The 15,124-nt window shown below is 40.6% G+C and overlaps 1 protein-coding gene across 1 annotated transcript in view; it reads right to left on the reverse strand.

Moving 5' to 3' along the window:
* asphd2 (aspartate beta-hydroxylase domain containing 2) overlaps positions 1–13,536 on the reverse strand; it is a 41,250-nt gene extending 27,714 nt beyond the window's left edge. Inside the window, exons 1-2 of the mRNA XM_060843925.1 lie at positions 13,461–13,536; positions 1,828–2,959 (exon numbers count right to left, since the gene is read on the reverse strand). Coding sequence (XP_060699908.1) covers positions 1,828–2,713 — 886 coding nt within the window. The 5' untranslated portion in view covers positions 2,714–2,959; positions 13,461–13,536. The remainder of the gene's footprint in view (positions 1–1,827; positions 2,960–13,460) is intronic.
* Between the last annotated feature and the right edge of the window lie 1,588 nt (positions 13,537–15,124).

The following is a 15,124-nucleotide window of genomic DNA, read 5'->3' on the forward strand; positions in this document are numbered from 1 at the left end:
TGCACAAGAACACAACCATTGCATTATTGAAGAGCTAGCTGTAAGTTTAAATGTCTCAACATAAAATGCCATCTTGGGCAACGCAGTGGTCCCTCAGTAATGTTGTAATGGATAGCCTAGATTTTCAAACTGTCTTGGATCCATAACATTTTGATGCAGAGGAGTACAGGGTACCAAATGAGCCATGGCCAACACAAGAGAGTAAAAGTAATTCTGCTAGTCAACAGCCCAACTCAACTAATGCCATCAAATTAAAAAGTAACTGGTCATTTGTTTCACTGGAATAACTTCTGCAAAATTGTCACAATCTTTTCAATGAAGAACAATTTGCTTTTATGTAGCGCCTTTAACAATAAAGTGCCATAGCAGCACCATAAAAAAAATGTCTCTGCCGCGTAGGAGTTCATAAAAATACAGGATGTCAAAGCACTGCAAAATTCGTACTTTTTCATTATAACCTAAATTTTACTCAAATTTGTCTCAAATTTCTGAGAAGTTGTTTTCTATTTTTTATTTATTCATTTGTGGGATGAGGCACCTTTCGCTAAGCCAGCACTTATTGCCCATCACAGGGAGCAGTTAGGAGTCAACCACATTCTGTGGATCTGGAACCACAATTAGGCCAGACCAACTAAATATGTCCTAAACAACGTTAGTGAACCGGATGGGTTTTTCCAGAAACCAACAATGGATTCGCGGTCATCATTAGACTCAATTCCAGATTTTTATTGAATTCAAATTTCACCATCCTGCAAACTTTGGTCCCAAGACAATTCCCTGGGTTTCTGGATTAACAATCCAGTGACATACCACTAAGCCATTGCCTCTCCTTTGATAGTCACTAAGTGAAAATACTATTATATGGTTCTTGCAAAACAAAGTCAGCAAAAATATTAGTAAAAGTTTGTTACATGATTGACACTAACTGATAATGTCACTTGGGCAGGGATCATGATTTTAAAAAATGGAAAATAGCATACTGAAGCAGAAGAGAATGCTTTTCCTGCAGGTATTTTCACAGAATGACCGACATTACAACACAGAAACCAGCCATTCCATCCCATTCAGTCAGTTTTAGTTTTTGTCTGCCATATGAGCAAATAATCAAAATCACATCCAACTGCTTGTTTCTGAGCCCCTTTGTCTCCCTCTCCCACATTCTGGCAAAGAGCAGGTTGGATCAGTCTACCAGTGGTTGACTGTCACAAATACAAAAATTGTAAGAGACAGCATTGGTAAAATGCTTGTGTTAAAAAGAATAAAGCATATGAAGCCGCAGAATACAGTACGAAGCAGCAATATTTAAGAACAAGTGAGGGGGCTTTTTGAAGAAAATAGGTAAAAAGAGAAATGGTTACTAGGCAAGTACATAGGATTAGGAACTAGTAGTCAGATAGAAGATAAATAACTTCAAGGGGATGTTAGGCAATTCTCATGTGTTAACTTGGATATGTAATTGATGTTGGGGTTGAGGGGACTAGATTTTGATGTGACTTGACTCCTGAAGTAGTCAAAACCTATATTTTCTCACCCAAGTGAATACAAGCAATTGTTCTGATAAAAATTAGGGAAAACAGTCAGTCATGGTGCAATCTAATATAATGTATAGAAACTTGCAATAAATTACTCAAACGAAGGCTGACTATGCAATGTTTTATCCAAGTCGAAAGCTGGATCATTGTGAAATCGCATACAAAATCCTTGAGTGGCTGCCTAACTGCAAAAATGCAACATTTAAAGATATTATAATAAACACCAAACAGTACCTTCACACCACAAACTGAACACAGATTATGATAATCATCAAAAAGTTGAATACTCACGAACCTAAATGGCAGCGGATCCGAACATTTGTGGGACCATAGTGTTCAGTAATGAGTGTTTCTGGGCTCATTACGGAGAAACAGGCATTCCCAAAGACATTGTTACTGATGAAAGTGCGAAGACTGCCAAGCAACCGGTACGTCCGAGGGCACCTTCTGCAATTATTGGAAATGCATATGCCCTGGTTAACCAGATAGAAGGTGAACCATTCGCCTCTGGGTGTGCTGTTAACCTTCCAGCCCTGTGGAAGGCTGCAGTTTGAGAATGCCTTGAAGATCAGTTCAAACTCAGCCAGGATAGCTTGGTAGTTTCGTTCCAATAGCTCCACATCGTGCTTCTGAGCATCACGTGAAAAATAAGGGGTTGTTGGCAAATCAGGTAGGAAGAAAACTTCTGGTTTTTGAATGGATGACCTGTTGTTCAAATACCGGCTCTGTTCCCGGATTCCTTTATGGATCCGTCCCATTCCTGACCATGAATAGTGCTTCGCATATTCCTGCAAATTGTGATAAAGCTTCTGATTGCGTCCCTCATTATGAGTGCACCTTACGCAATCGGCAGACTGGCAGTACATGTAACCATTTTGCAAACCATTTACATCGGCGCTCTGCATCATGGCATTCACTGGTGCATAGTTGCGAGGCTGCTCACTGCCTACATGGTAACAATACCACACAAAAAGTGCCAGGACGCAAGCAAAGGTTGTCACTGCAGTTACATCACAGTCTCTCAGAGCCTGCAAGCTCGCGAGGACTAAGTGTTTCATTTGGTCCAGTGTCAGCTTCCAGTCTGTGAACCACTCTATGAACATGTTCACAAGATTCCGGTTAGTTTGTTGTAACAAGGCAATACTGTCAGTTCTCGACTTTTGCAAATGCACCCACACCATGCAGGGTTAGTAATTTATTTAATGGAAAAGAGCAGTCGTGGTCTAATTGACAGGCAAGGATGGCATCTTGGCTCCCGAGCACTGTGTCAGCAGCCAGGAAACATTTAGTCTGTCTGCACATCTCACAGAACATACACATTACCACAATCTTCCTGCTGCATAGAAGAGAAACAGCAAGCCTCGATTTAGATTGCTGTTTTATAGAGCATCTGGTTGTAAATCAGCATTGCTAAAAGCCCCAGGTTCCTACAAATAAAGAGCATAGAAACAAACAGATACATACAGACAATTAGTTCCATATTAAATTAGATAGAGAATATTACGGACATTTTTTGACATTTAAACATGGTTTTGTTTTAAGTTAACCTTCTGATCGTACACTTTTCATAAAGGCAAGAATTTTTATTAAAAATGGAACGCTGTGCAACTGAGAATAAATTATACAAAATTCCAGAAAAATAAAAATCAGCTTATAACAATTTAATAGTGTAAAACCTTGAAGATACAGCATTGGGCAAGGATGCAGGGTTGGCTAAAGTGATAGGCAGGTCAACAATTATCGGATACATTTAGTTGGATTCTAAGAACACAAAATGTAAGTCAACATAAATGTTCCCATTATACACAAGAGGACAATCTGAAAGACTATTAGCAAAAGGATGAGTTGGGTGAATCATTAACGATAAGCACTAGATTAAATTTTAAATAGTTTATTTTCGGAAATAAGCCTGAATTTCTGTATTTTAAAACCCACCCACCCATGTTGAAACAGAAAATATAACACCAGTGACATATCTGTCAGGAAAGATTTAAAAGAGAGAGAGAGAAGACAAATACAACTTTTATAATTAAGGCCTTTGTTTGAATGGCTCAAAGAAACTGGTCCAAAATGTGGGTGAGCAAGAACTAGAGGGCACAAGTCCAAGTAGGCTCTTAACAGATCAATTAACTTTAGGAGGAAGTTCTTTGTCGAGAACGTTGAGAATACACAAAAATCCACCATATGGAGTAAATGAACCAGACAACATTCATTCAAGGGGAGGCATGATAAACATGAGAGTAAAGAGAGGAAAGAGCAATGGGAAAGGTGGTGAGCAATAAATAGCCAGGCTGGTGGCATTTCTGAAGTGCCAATACCAACATGGTCACTTTCTGTGCTAAAGACTTTATGTAGTACTGTAAAGTTAGCACACCCCAAAGGGAACTGAAGAAATTGGAAGAAGATGCCCTTGCACATTCCACTATGTCCAGTTAAATTTGGAAATGTATATAACATTGTTCCATGTAAATTAGAATTTGTGGAAAGCTACTGGTTTACTGCACTATAGGTGCAATCTTACAAACATTCATTGACACAATGATATAGAAATGCACCAACATATTGGCGCTCTTTTAATGTTCTGTGGCTGCCAATTCCTATCACACCTGGCTCTCCAAACCTTCTCCACCAGGCCTGTGGCAGCTTACCAAACAGGCATTGCCAAGTGTCAGTTTCCTACTTTTTTTCCTCCTAAAATCTGCATGTTGTTCCTTTTCAAGTAACCATCAAGTTCCCTTTTTGAATCCAGATCTTAACCACTCACCACCTGAAAGTATTTGTCCTCTTAATACTTTTCCTTTTATTATTCAATCAGTGCCTCTTATTCTTGATCCTTTCAAGAGTGGGAACATTTTCTCCCTATTTACATCTCCAGATTTTCCCTCAGCCACCTCTTCAAGGAGAACAGCCCCAGCTTCTCAACCTTCGTAACTGAAGTTCCTCATTCGTTGAACCATTCTCATAAACTTCTGCAATTTGTCCAATGACTTTTAACCTTCCCAAAAGTGTGGTACAGGAGGTAATACTTTATTTGAGGGTGAACTAGCATTTTTTAAAAATAAATTAAGCAAAATCTTTGCTCTTGCTCTCTATGCCTTTAATATTAAAGGCTACAATGCCAAATGCTTTAACTGCTTTCACAATTACGAGGCCACCTTTAAAGATCTACGCATGTATACTCCCAGATCTCCCTGCTCCTGCACCCTCTTTAGACTGTACCCTTTGTTTTGCCTGTGGTCTTCCAACCAAATAAAGTAACATCACAACTTCTCTGCACTGAACTTCATCTATCACCTATTTGCCCACTCCAACAACTTGTGTATGCTCTTACAAAGTTCTATGCTATCACCCTCACTGTTTACAATGCTTCCAAGTTTTACTTCATTCACAAATTTTGAAATTGTACTGTGCACACCAAGGTCTAGATCATTAATATACATCAAGAAAAGCAAGGATCCGAACACTGACTCGTGCTGAACTCCACTGCTAACCTCCCTAGCCTGAAAAACATCTATTAACCATTACTGTTTCCTGTCATACAGCCAATTATCCATTCACGTTGCTCCTGACTCTTCTATTCTGAGCTACAACTTTTCTCACAATTCTTGTTGTTCACAACAGGATGCACTGTCTCACAGTTAAATTGCCCAAATTACCATGGCCAGCATAGACATGTATTTTCCTTCTCCTGCATTGAACCAGATTTGAAAAAGTAAACTAATTCCAATAACATACTTACCCTAAAACATGAATTATGTTATGAAAGGCTGTATTTAGATAAATACTTCCATATACTTTAATGGCTTTCCCAAATCAAATAAAAGCCAAAAGATCAGTTTGTCTGAAGTTACTTTGCTGACAATTTTCTCCTTTCTGATGGAGAATGTATTAACTATTAGGTGCACTGATTCAAAAACAGAAAATGTTGGAATATTCAATAGGTGAACAGCCAGGGCATTGACCAGTGATATGCAAGAACCTTAAAATAGGAGCTGGAATAGGCCATCTGACTCCTCGAGCCTGCTCCGCCATTCATAGCTGATCTTATTGTGGACTCAGCTCCACTTACCCACCAATTCACTATAACCCGTAATTCCTTTCCTGTTCAAAAATCTATCTTTGCCTTAAAAACATTCAACGAGGTAGCCTCAACTGCTTCACTGCGCAGGGAATTCCACAGACTCTCAACCCTTTAGGTGAAGAAGTTCCACCTCACCTCAGCCCCAAACCTGCTCCCCCTTATTTGCCCCTTAGTTCTAGCTTCACTCACCAACAGAACAACCTCCCTGCTTCTATCTTATCTAGTCCATTCATAATTTTGTATGTTACAGAAAATCCCTCCTCCTTCCTATAAATTCCAATGAATAGAATCTCACATCTACTCAATCTCTCCTCAATTCCAGAATCAACTTAATGAACCCCCTCTGCACCCCGTCCAGTTGTCAGTGCATCCTCTCTCAAATAAGACCACCAAAATTGTACACAGTACTCCAGATGTGGCCACACCACATACAACTGCAGAACATCCTGGCTTTTAAACTCCAATGAAAGACAATATTTCATTTGACTTACATACCCATTGAATCTGCAAACTAATGTTTTGTGATTTATGCACAAAGACACTCAGGTCTCTCTGCACAGCCATAATCAGTTAGCATTATTGAGCAGTTATATGTGCAAAGTGGGTTTCTTCCAACCATCAGCTGCAATTTTGACAAAAAAAGTTTGAAAAATTTACTGTTAAATGACCATTTACCTCCTTATATGCTGGTCTAAGTGAAAATTGGAACAGCACGACTTTCTTTACTCTATTTTTGTCAGCTACTCTTTGAAATGCATTGGCTTCAAGCTCTGGAATTCCATCCCTAAATCATCATCTTTAGGATGCTCCTTCAAAATTACGCTGCTGTTCAAGTGTTGATCACCAGTGTAAATATCTCTTATCTACCTTGATATTTTTTTTTAGCTCTCGTGAAGTTTCCTGCATATTGCATTTACTTATTACAGCACCTTTAATGCAATTATTTTTGTTAGAATCAAGCACAGGTACACTTCCAGCAGGGGAGAATGGAAACAATCAGTGAGGGAATGCTGGCTAATTTGCCCACTGCAGTCCAGAAATACTGTGGGTAACTGCTGATTAACATCATCCCTTATCCACTCCTCTTCCCAGTTGAAACAAGTGAACTCAGCAAAGGCTGCTACTCAAACCAGAGACCTTCGTGAATAGACTTTGCACCAAGTTGAGCAACTGATTTGGTTTTGTACTAATGCAAATACTACAGTTCTACAGGAAATATGATTTAATGAGCAAATGCATGAGCTAGTGCTATACAGTTACGCTGATTATTTAATTTCTAAGAAATTTTAACAGAGTCAGGGGAGGTACTAGTGCATTTAGCAGCTTTAAAACTGGGTACTTCTACAGGCATAGATCTGACATATCCCAGGCTGTTGAGGTAGGCTAGCGAGGAGATGTGAGGGGCCTTGGCAGTAATGTTTAAAGCCTTTTTGGTCACAGGTGGTGGGTAAATTATTGGAAAGGATTTTGAAGGACAAACATCTACATATATTTGGAAAGGCAAGGACTGATTATAGATTGTCAACATGGCTTTGTGCATTGAAAATTATGTTTCATTAACTTGATTGAGTTTTTTGAAGAAGTGACAGATTGATGAAGGTAGAGCAGTGGATGGTGTCTACATGGATTTCAGCAAGGAATTTGACAAGGTTCTGCATTGTAGACTGGTTAACAGCATTATATCACATGGAAACCAGGGGAGAGCTAGCAATTTGGATACAAAATTGGCTTGAAGGTAGGTAATAGAGGGTGATAGTGGAAGGCTTGAGTTATAGGGAGAGGCTGGATAGGCCAAGGTTATTTTCCCTGGAGTGGAGGCTGAGGGGTGATCTTATAGAGATTTATAAAATCTTGAGGGGCATGGACAGGATGAATAGTCAAGGTTTATTTCCTGGGGTAGGGGAGTCCAAAACTAAAGGATGTAGGTTTAAGAAGAGCGGGGAAAGATAATAAAATGCACCCAAGGGGCAGCTTTTTCACACAGGGCGGTGGGTGCATGGAATAAACTGCCAGAGGTCAAGGTGGAGGCTGATATACTTACAGCATTTAAAAGGCACCTGGATGGGTACATAAATACGTTCCTGATGAAGGGCTTATGCTCGAAACGTCGAATTCTCTATTCCTGAGATGCTGCCTGGCCTGCTGTGCTTTGACCAGCAACACATTTGCAGCTGTGATCTCCAGCATCTGCAGACCTCATTTTTTACTGGGTACATAAATAGGAAGGGTTTAGAGGGATATGAGCCGAATGCTGGCAAATGGGAATAGATTGATTTGGTAAACAGACAAGTTAGACCTAAGTGCTGTACAATTCTGTGTCAGTGACTCTGTAAGGCGAGGAGCTAAAGAATTGGAGGATCGCTAATGTTATCTCATTGTTCAAAAAATGTCTCTTCTATCTTGTTCAGTTTTGTGATGACAAAGGTGTCATCTATGTAGCGGACCCAGAAGAGACGTTTAACATCATCAACAATACCCTCACAGCCATAAAGTTCACCAAGGAGGAAGAAACCGACAACAAACTCGCATTCCTGGACGTCACAGTCGAAAGAAAGGACAACGGAGAACTACAAACCTGCGTATTCAGAAAACTGACAAATACTTACCAAATACTTAACTACACCAGCAACCATCCCAACACACACACAAACAAAGCTGTGTCAGAACACTATTCCAATGAGCCACCACACACTGCAGCACAGACGAACTTCGGAAAACAGAGGAGAACCGCCTATACAACGTATTCAAGAAGAATGGATTCTCAAAAAAAATACAGGGCTCAGATTCCTCAAGAACAAACCACGACAAGCAGACCAAACACAGCCAGAAACCCTAACCACCTTACCATACATCAAAGAAGTTTCAGAAGTGACAGCCAGACTACTAAGACCCCTCGGAATCCTAGTAGCACACAAACCCACCAACATTCTCAAACAAAAACTAACAAACTTAAAAGACCCAGTACAACCCATGGACAAAACCAACGTCATCTACAAAATTCCATGCAAGGACTGCCACAACACTACATAGGACAAACAGGAAGAAAGTTAGCCACCAGGATACACGAACACCAGCTAGCCACAAAAAGACACGACCCTCTCTCCCTCGTAGCCCTACACATGGATGAAAAAAACCACCATTTCGACTGGGACAACACATCTATCCTGGGACAGGCTAAGCAAAGACATGCCAGAGAAATCTTAGAGGTCTGGCACTCCAACCACAACGCCATAAACAAACACACAGATCTAGATGCCATCTATCAACCCCTCAAAAAAACAAACAGGAAATGACATCACCACAAACACCAGGAACCTCATCCAGGAGAAAGATATAAATAAAAAGCAGGAGACAACAGCTTCGCTTCACCTGGGGGTCACCACTGATGATGTTACGTAGCCCGGTAATGAAATGTCTGGATATCAAACCTACAGCTCAGCGAGCAAACCTACACCCTAAACCTCAACCTGAGCTACAAACCTTCACAAAACTTGCAATGTAATAAAGTTTGATTAATACAGCTGAGCCAGTGTCAATTTACCACCTTTGAGAAATCCAACTTCAAACACAAGAATTACTTTTAAAGAATATACAAAACTCTTGTGTATTTTGGTGTCTAGGTTGTATACATTATATTCCCTCCCCTTCATTTAGCATTAAAAAAATTGTCTGAAATTCACCTGCTTCTGTCACTTGAGGTATTAATTCAATTTTCCAGACATCGACTGACCAACTAAAAGTTCCAGCTTTTTCAGATTCTGATAAAATACAAGCACAAAGATTGGCAGTGGAGCTGACCTGATGCAAACCTATTAAAGGATGCCAGAAAAGGCTAATTTGGAAACTTGATGCCAGAGACTGAATTGACACAGGCCTTCCAAACAAAATTAGTGAAGCACTAATCTCTCTTACATCCTTAAAAGATGATGTTTTGACAATTATTAATAAATCTCAAGTACAATAAAAGCTTTTGCAACACACTATTTAACAATTGGACAACATTTAGAAGACCATAACACTGCTTGTGTGAAAAAAAAGCATAAATTAAGTTGTCACACGATGACTGGATGTGGAGGTTGTGCTGTTTGGATTTGTCATGCAGCACCCTGTAGCTATGTGAGCAGTGCACATTCTGTGAAGGTCAAAGAAACAAAAGACTCTTCAGCTTTAAACTCTGCAAGATATAGAATGCTGACTGGTCAATAACTGCACGAATGAGAAAAGGAAGGATAGAATGAAGGCCATTGAGCATCAGGAGTTGAAGGAAACACTTCATGCGGAGAATACAACAATATTTTGATAACATTTCCGATTATGAGCAACCTTGCTGATATTCAAATATTTTTATATTTTGTAGTATTTGCAGAAGTGCTACTTTTTTGTACTGGAGATTTTCAAATTAGATTTTAAACAGAATAGGTTTAACTGCAGATTCACGAAACAGGATTACATAATCCACTACAGATGTGCTATTTACTTTAGCCTCGAATTCATTATTACAGCAGCAATCCTGACGCAGAAAGGTCAGGAGATTTACAGAAAGTGTATGTTTTAAGAAAGGATCATTAATACAGCAATGTTTTGAAAGCTTGCACACACAATGCTCTGCATGGAAAGATTTCAATTGTGAAAGAGAGGCTAGCGTTTATATCATGCCTCTCAGGACCACAGGCCATCCCAAATCGCTTCACAACTCGTTCTGATACCTGACAGGTCAGCCTGTTTAAACAATGTATAAAAAGAGCAACGGCTGAGGGATAGATATTGACCAGAACAGAAATTGCTTGCGCCTCCTCAAATCAGCATCATGGGACCTTTGACACCCACTAGGATAGACTGAGTCTTGGTTTAGCAGTACTCCCTAAGCACTGGATTGAAGTATTTTAAAAAAGCTTTGGATTTTGCACTCAAGTTACTGGAGTAGGTTTTGAAACCATGCGCATCTGATGGGAAATGCTATTGAGTCATGGATTATAATTTAGTTAAATGAAGGGAGGTAAAGGCACAGCACTGTCTCCAAAAAATAACACAGCAGATGTGAAAAATGAAGGAAAGAGGAAAACTCAGACGGACAGTTCTGAAGTTTGGTTACTTGACTTGAAATTTCAACTCTGCTTTGAGTTTCTCCAGAACTTTGTTTTTTGATTTAAAAAACATCCGCATTAGTATTCTGTTAAGTGCTGAAGTTGCATTTGTCTGAAACTATTTGATCATAGAATCCCTTCAGTGTGGAAACAGGCCATTTGGCCCAACAAGTCTACACCAACCCTTCAAACAGTAACCCAGCCAGGCTCATTCCCCTAACCTATTACCCTACATTTCCGGCTGACTAACCTACACATCCCTGAACACTATGGACAACTTTAGCATGGTCAATTCATCTTTGGATCATGGGAGGAAAGCGGAGCACCTGGAGGAAACCCAGACATGGGAAGAATATACAAACTCCACTCAGATTCTATCGCCTGAGGATAGAATTGAACCTGGGTCTCTGGTGCTGAGAGGCAAATGTGCTAACCACTGAGCCGCCCTGATGAACTAAAAGCTATGCCCTTAGTGCAATGCTGCTACAATGCATAATTTCTCAAATCTCAAACTTGGTAGTGTCTATTACTTTCTAGCTTAAATAAATGCATTTACTGTGATTGCTTATAACTCATTCCTCCTTTGTGCCTCTTTTAGCTTTGATGATCACATATGGACCATATATATCAGGAACATATCAGGTTCACTTCTCAGTGGATGCAATCACAGCTTATCTATACTGTGATATGGTTAAGCTACAACCAGCAGAGCAGCCCTATATTTAAAAGGGGTAAAGAAAATCAGGGTCCAACACTGCCAATTGGTGTGTGAGAGCAGTCAAAGGCAAGACTAGTTGAAGCTTTTGTAATGAAGTAAAACTTGGTGATATCCTCAATGAAACCTTGTACATATATCAAGAGTGATTGGCAACTACGATGATGGCTTCATGCGGGAGAGAAAATAAATTACATAGGGTAATCACATAGTACCTTTCATGACTCTAGGACATCCCAAAGCAATGTTCAGCTAGTGAATGGAGTGCTCTTGAAGTGGACTCGCCACTGTAATGTGGGAAACACAGCAGCTAATTTGCACAGATCAAGCTCCCGCAAACAACAAACTGATGTCAACCAGATAATGTTCTTGCGATGTTGGTTGGGGGATAAATATTGACCAAGCTATCTCTGAGTAGAGTTCTCCCACTCTTCTTCAAAATACTGCACCAAAGAGGGCAACCAGAGCCCCAGTTTAACATCTCACTCAAAATACAGCTTTCAACAGCATAGTCTTTTGGTACCACACTGGACTGCCAGCCTAAATTTTGTGCTTAAGATTTGGAATTGTACTTGAATCCACAATCTTCAATTAAAGTGGCAGAAAAAGAACCACTTTTCTATCGCACCATGACAAGCTAAATAGCAGGTGGACTTGAAAGGGACCTCCTGGTCCTAAACAAATATTGTATACTGCACCAGGGTATTTTTCTTCCATTAAATCATACTAGTTAAATCTCACACACCTCAAATCAAGGCTGTCAATTTTACATTGAAATGCTGTGTCAAACCAAACATTTCTCATTAAAAATTCTTACATGCATGGTGAAAAGACACAGTCAGTTCTCTCCAAACAGTTTAAAATCTAAATTCCAGTAAAACAGCAATTTTATAGTATTAACAAGTTTGAAAAACCTATATGACACTGATCTAATTTTCTTCTACCAACTTCTTCCCATTTCCCCTTCCTCACTTTCTCCCCCACTGCTCAAAAGGCATTTATTTATATTCTGTATGGTTTCACAGACATCAATAAACCCTCTGGGACTTCGCTCTCGAGGTCATTCTCTATCTAGCAGCCTAGATAACATTTTGTATTGATAGATTATTAGAACATGAGGCTGGGGAGGGGGGGGGGGGGGGAAACAGTCATTTAGATTACAACCAAAATCAAAGTTCATTCTGGATCATTAAATAAAAATTATTAGCAGAAACTCTTCAAAAAGGAATCCGATTTTCAAGAATCAATTTGAAAGTCAAAAGATATGACATTTGTAAATATATGAGCTGGTGCGAGTTCATTTATGATGTACTAACAGCAGATCAACATCACCGTAATATTACTAATCTGCGTGGAGGTACAACAAAACGCGTTTTGCTACTACGGTGAACCAAATCTTGCTGCAAAACCATTATTAATTTAAAAAATAAACAACCCGCCACAATCTAACATTTTTTTTCACCAGCTTTAACTGGCCATTTACTGAAATGCCCGCTTGCGAATCAGCACCACAGATCGTGAGGCAGACAACTCGTTTGCCATCAGCATTTCCTGTGCATTGCACCTGCACCAGTATCAAGTTATCATTTGCAGTCTAATCTGCTGTAAGCTCAGCACTGACAGAAAGAAAACAAAACCACCTGTGACACACAAAGTTTAAAGTATAAAACCACATCGCTCGCTCATTCCACCTCCTAAGTCTCTTCGCTTGGAGAGTGAGGAGAGCGATGCGGTGATAGGCCTGAGCTTGCAGTCTCTGCTTGACCCCTGCAAGAACGTGACACAAACCCAACAGCAGTGGTGGCCGGGGATTTGGAGGGAGGAGGGGGTTGGGGAGTTGGTGGTTGGGAAGAGAGAGAGAGAGGTAAATAGAGAGAAAACATGCACAAGAGGACATATAGTATAGTACATAAATATATAAACACAAACTTAAATGCTGCCTGGTCACAAATGCAATTGCAGCAATGCCTGGCACTACGCCAAGCAAAGAGGATGATTGCATTGTGCATGCCCGCCTCCCCTCACCGTTGCAGAGAATCAGTGCCCACCTGAAAAATGCTGCCAAAAAAGCGAGGGAGCAGCTTCATTAATCTGCAGCTTCCTCCAGCCAGCCAGACCGTGCGTGTGACGTCAGCGCGCCGCTGCTCTCCCCCAACCCCGCCCCCAAAGGCCGCTCGCGCTCCTTAATGCCCCTCCCCCATCCCCAACACAACCGCCTCCTCCCCCCCCCCCCCCCCCCCCCCCCCCCCCCCAACACAATAGTCCCTTTAACTTTTCCTTTTTTTAAACCGCCCGTTAAGAGCTTGTATCCCATCAAGGCTGCGATGTTAGAAACAAAACAAACCAAGCACAGAAATACGGGAACGGCGCAGTCCAGCCGAAACTACAACTCCCGGCGGTGCCCACCACGGACGCATGCGCAAAACAACGGTCTTTTAGATTGGGGGGGGGAGGGGAAACCGATCGAGAAGTGTCGTGGGATCCTGACTGACCCGACCCCACAATCTCCCCGCCGCTGGCATGGCCTCCCCCAATAGCGCCACCTGAAGGAATGCGCTCATATGTCAGGATGTGAAGGTGCCAGTGTTAAACTGCGGTGGACAAAGTTAAACAGCGCACAACACCAGATTATAGTCCAACAGGTTTATTGGGAGTACTAGCTTTCGGAGCGCTGCTCCTTCATGTGATGGTTGTGAAGTATAAGATTATAAGACAGATATTATGGCAAAAAATTACAGTATCATACACTGATATACTGAACAAACCTAGATTGTTAAGTCTTTTGGAATGGGTTGCAGGTTTCGGTTCATTAAAGGCATGAGGTATTAGGCTGTTTATATCCCAATCTTGAGTCAAACTGGTTCTATTTCCAAAGTGGAATTTGCAGGATATTACATGATTGTGCATTTTCTGAGTGTAGAGTCATAAGATGTGCAGTACAGGAACAAACCCTTAAATTCAACTTGTCCATGTCGACTAATTATCTTAACATAATCTAGTCCCATTTATCGGCACTTGGGCCATATCCCTTTGGTACCCATGAGGATGGCTTTAGCGGGGATTTTGGGTTCATGCCACATGACAGGTGACCCTACTACACTAATCTCTCTCTCTCTATCTCTATCTCTCGCACACGCACACTCTTACATACTTACACAGACCCTCTCTCATGCACACGCCCTCTCTCTCATACACACGCACACCCTCTCATAGGCTTATACTCCATTACACACTCACATGCATGCACACGCACATTTAAGTCTATGGGGTGAATTTGTATTTGCAGAATTATATTTGCAGATACATTCTATTTTGCTCAAAAATGCATTGTCTGCAGGCAGTCAATACATGTAATATTTTGTAAATTCCACTTTGGAAGTAGAACTAGTCTGACTCAAGATTGGGATACGGACAGACTCTGACCTCACACCTTTAATGCATTGTCTGAGCTGAGATGACACCTTTTGTTATAAAACCTTAAATTATCTTGAGAAGGTGACTTAAAAGTAGTTCTGGGATTTACATATTAATGAATTGAAACCTGCAACCCATTCTAAAAGATGAAAGACTTAACAATCCAGGTTTGTTCAATATAATCCTTTGCTATAAATTATGTGTCTTATGATCTTATACTCCACAACCACCTGGTGAAGGAGCAATGCTCCGAAGGCTAGTGCTTCCAAATAAACCTGGTGTTGTGTGATTTTTAATT

This window comes from Hemiscyllium ocellatum, chromosome 24 (assembly GCF_020745735.1).
Source record: "Hemiscyllium ocellatum isolate sHemOce1 chromosome 24, sHemOce1.pat.X.cur, whole genome shotgun sequence".
NCBI classification, from domain to species: Eukaryota; Metazoa; Chordata; class Chondrichthyes; order Orectolobiformes; family Hemiscylliidae; genus Hemiscyllium; species Hemiscyllium ocellatum.